The following is a 2,500-nucleotide window of genomic DNA, read 5'->3' on the forward strand; positions in this document are numbered from 1 at the left end:
GTTGAACCGGAATTGTCATTCTGTCGGATCGGAAGTGACGCTTCAAAGTCAAGTGTACAAGGCGGGATCATGATATATCCGGGATTCAAATCTAACATGGACGTCGAAATCGACTGTAAAGCTCTAATTGAAGCAGTACGAAACTTCCCTTGCCTTTGGAAGGTGAATGAGAGATTATACAATGACTTACGAGTGAGGGAGAACGCCTGAAAGAAGGTCTCCGAATCGGTTGGCAGCACTGAAGAAATCTGCGCAAAGAAATGGCAGTCGCTGCTGGACAAATATGTCCAAGACCTGAAGAAGGTGAACAGCATTCAGTCTGGTGATGAAGAGCCTCCGATAACGTCGTCTTGGCCGTACTTTATTCTCCTGAGCTTTCTTGAAATCTCAGTGAGGCACAAAACGTAATATCACGATGTCTACGTGTGTGTATCTCTCTGTTTCCTTTCTGTTAGTGTAATTACTATGTCATGAAATATTACTATGTGACGAAAAGACAATACTCTACTGTAATAGGACATGCAGCAGTTTCCCAGCTAGTCAAACAGACGATAGAGAAGAAGAGGTGGAGGAAACTAAAAGGTAAACTATTTCACACATATATTACAGATAGAGACATTGCTATCCCATGGGCGTACCTCTGGCATTTTATGGGTTGCTTCTTTTAGTGCTCCAGTGAACCTTTCAGTCAGCTCACCATGGTCTATTTTATTGAATACATTTATGCCCAGTCCTCTTCCACAATAGGTTGCCAACCACACTTGTGAAATCACATGGACCTATACACACACGTGACAGCTAGCGCACGTGGTGTAGCAACGTACTGTACCGCGGAGGAGGGCTGGGCACGAGTCTACACTTATACCATATCTACTGGAAGACATTGGCAATATATATGCATAGTATACATGTAAATACATACACTTCACATTATGCGCCAAAGAGTCTTGGAGACTAAATCTGCATCTCGAACGTGGGACCCAGGACAGGCAGCACTTCAGCAGCTACAGCTTCTGTATACAGCTTCTGTATACAGCTGGTGCAAATATTGCATGCATGACTCAGCAGAGGCGGATCCAGGATGGACACTGGGTGCGCGTCCCCCGCTGCAGTAGAGATTGCATTATCAAATGAAAACTTCGGAAATTGCTGCTGCCAGACATTCTATTGCAAGATGACTTTGAAGATTCAAGCGTTGACAGACTGTCAGTGATGAATAGGACAAAATCAGGTAGTTGGGTCTACGAGTAATGTAATTGTTGTGTAATACAATGAGACAGCTATAACTCTAATAAAGAACCATAGAGTGTCTATAAATTACAATTTGTATTATACACTTGTACACACTGAAGATATTTAATTAGACTACAAGTTTGTGCCTCCAGGCATAAGCACCTCTGGATATAACCTTGAGTCTGATTAGTCCTGTACACTGCACAAGCGGACCTCCAACTGAGGTGATTCGGTTTATTCTCACCACCACCCGAATCCCACAAGTATGCGCCTGTACCCCAAAAGTGATATGCATTAACTAGACTTGTTATCTTTAAGTAATGATCTATATATTACTACAGTAGTGTTTCTAAGTACCAAAAATATCATAAAACTGTTCTGTTTTTAGCAATCCAATAGAAGTTCTTGACATATTAAACAGTCCTACATCTCCTGCTACTCATTCTCAGTCTCCTCTCGCTTCTTCTCCTTTCTCAGACTCATCAGGCTCATCTAAAGTGTTCAATCCTACTGATGTTACCTCATCTAGAAAGCAAACCAGAAAGAGAAAGGTGCAAGAACAAGTAGACGAAGCTCTACTTGACTTTGTCCATCAACTGAAACCGAAGCGTTCCCAACCTGAGGAGGAGAGTGACGAGGTTGGTTTGTTTGGCATGCAGATTGCTGCAAACCTACGGCGACTTCAACCCCACCAGAAAGGAATGGCAAAGATTCGGATACTACAGGTTCTGTCGGATGTGGAACTTGGCACGAGTCAAGTTCAGGACGAGTCACCTTCGTCCTACTCTTCCACCTAACCTAGTTTTTCATCTCTCATCTCCATTTACGTCACCGGCTTTTTTAAAAGCCAAAATTGAAGAGAGCAATTTCCTGCTGACAACCTATATATACATATATTCATGCATTGCATACTTAATAATACAAAAATGTTGGTTTGATAAAATGGTGGGTCAGGACTGCTGTATGTAGAGACAGGTGTTTCCAAAATAAAACTACGAAAAAAGTTGCGTCCAAGTATGCATGTCTACGAGGAACAGAATTCGACACCGCAGCGACACACACACACACACACACACTCTCTCTCTCTCTCTCTCTCTCTCGCTCGCTCGCTCTCCTCTTTCACACACACACACAACGTCACGTGCGCCGCAACCGCAACCGTCGACCTCACGTGACTCGACTCTCCCTCAGTCATTCGGTCCAGTGAGAGAGAATGTGCGTCATCCGCCTCTTCGAGTTCTTCCTTCTCCTCTCCTCTCCTCTCGTC

The 2,500-nt window shown here is 43.6% G+C and overlaps 1 protein-coding gene across 1 annotated transcript; it reads left to right on the forward strand.

The window, feature by feature from the left end:
- The first annotated feature begins 96 nt into the window (after positions 1 to 96).
- On the forward strand, positions 97 to 2,316 carry LOC134176429 (transcription factor Adf-1-like). Its single transcript, XM_062643099.1, has 4 exons — positions 97 to 162; positions 214 to 404; positions 517 to 582; positions 1,622 to 2,316. The coding sequence occupies exons 1-4, from the start codon at positions 97 to 99 to the stop codon at positions 2,028 to 2,030; spliced, it is 732 nt and encodes a 243-aa protein (XP_062499083.1). The 3' UTR covers positions 2,031 to 2,316.
- The last annotated feature ends 184 nt before the right edge of the window (positions 2,317 to 2,500 follow it).

The sequence above is a fragment of the Corticium candelabrum genome, chromosome 2 (genome assembly GCF_963422355.1).
Source record: "Corticium candelabrum chromosome 2, ooCorCand1.1, whole genome shotgun sequence".
Lineage (NCBI taxonomy): Eukaryota > Metazoa > Porifera > Homoscleromorpha > Homosclerophorida > Plakinidae > Corticium > Corticium candelabrum.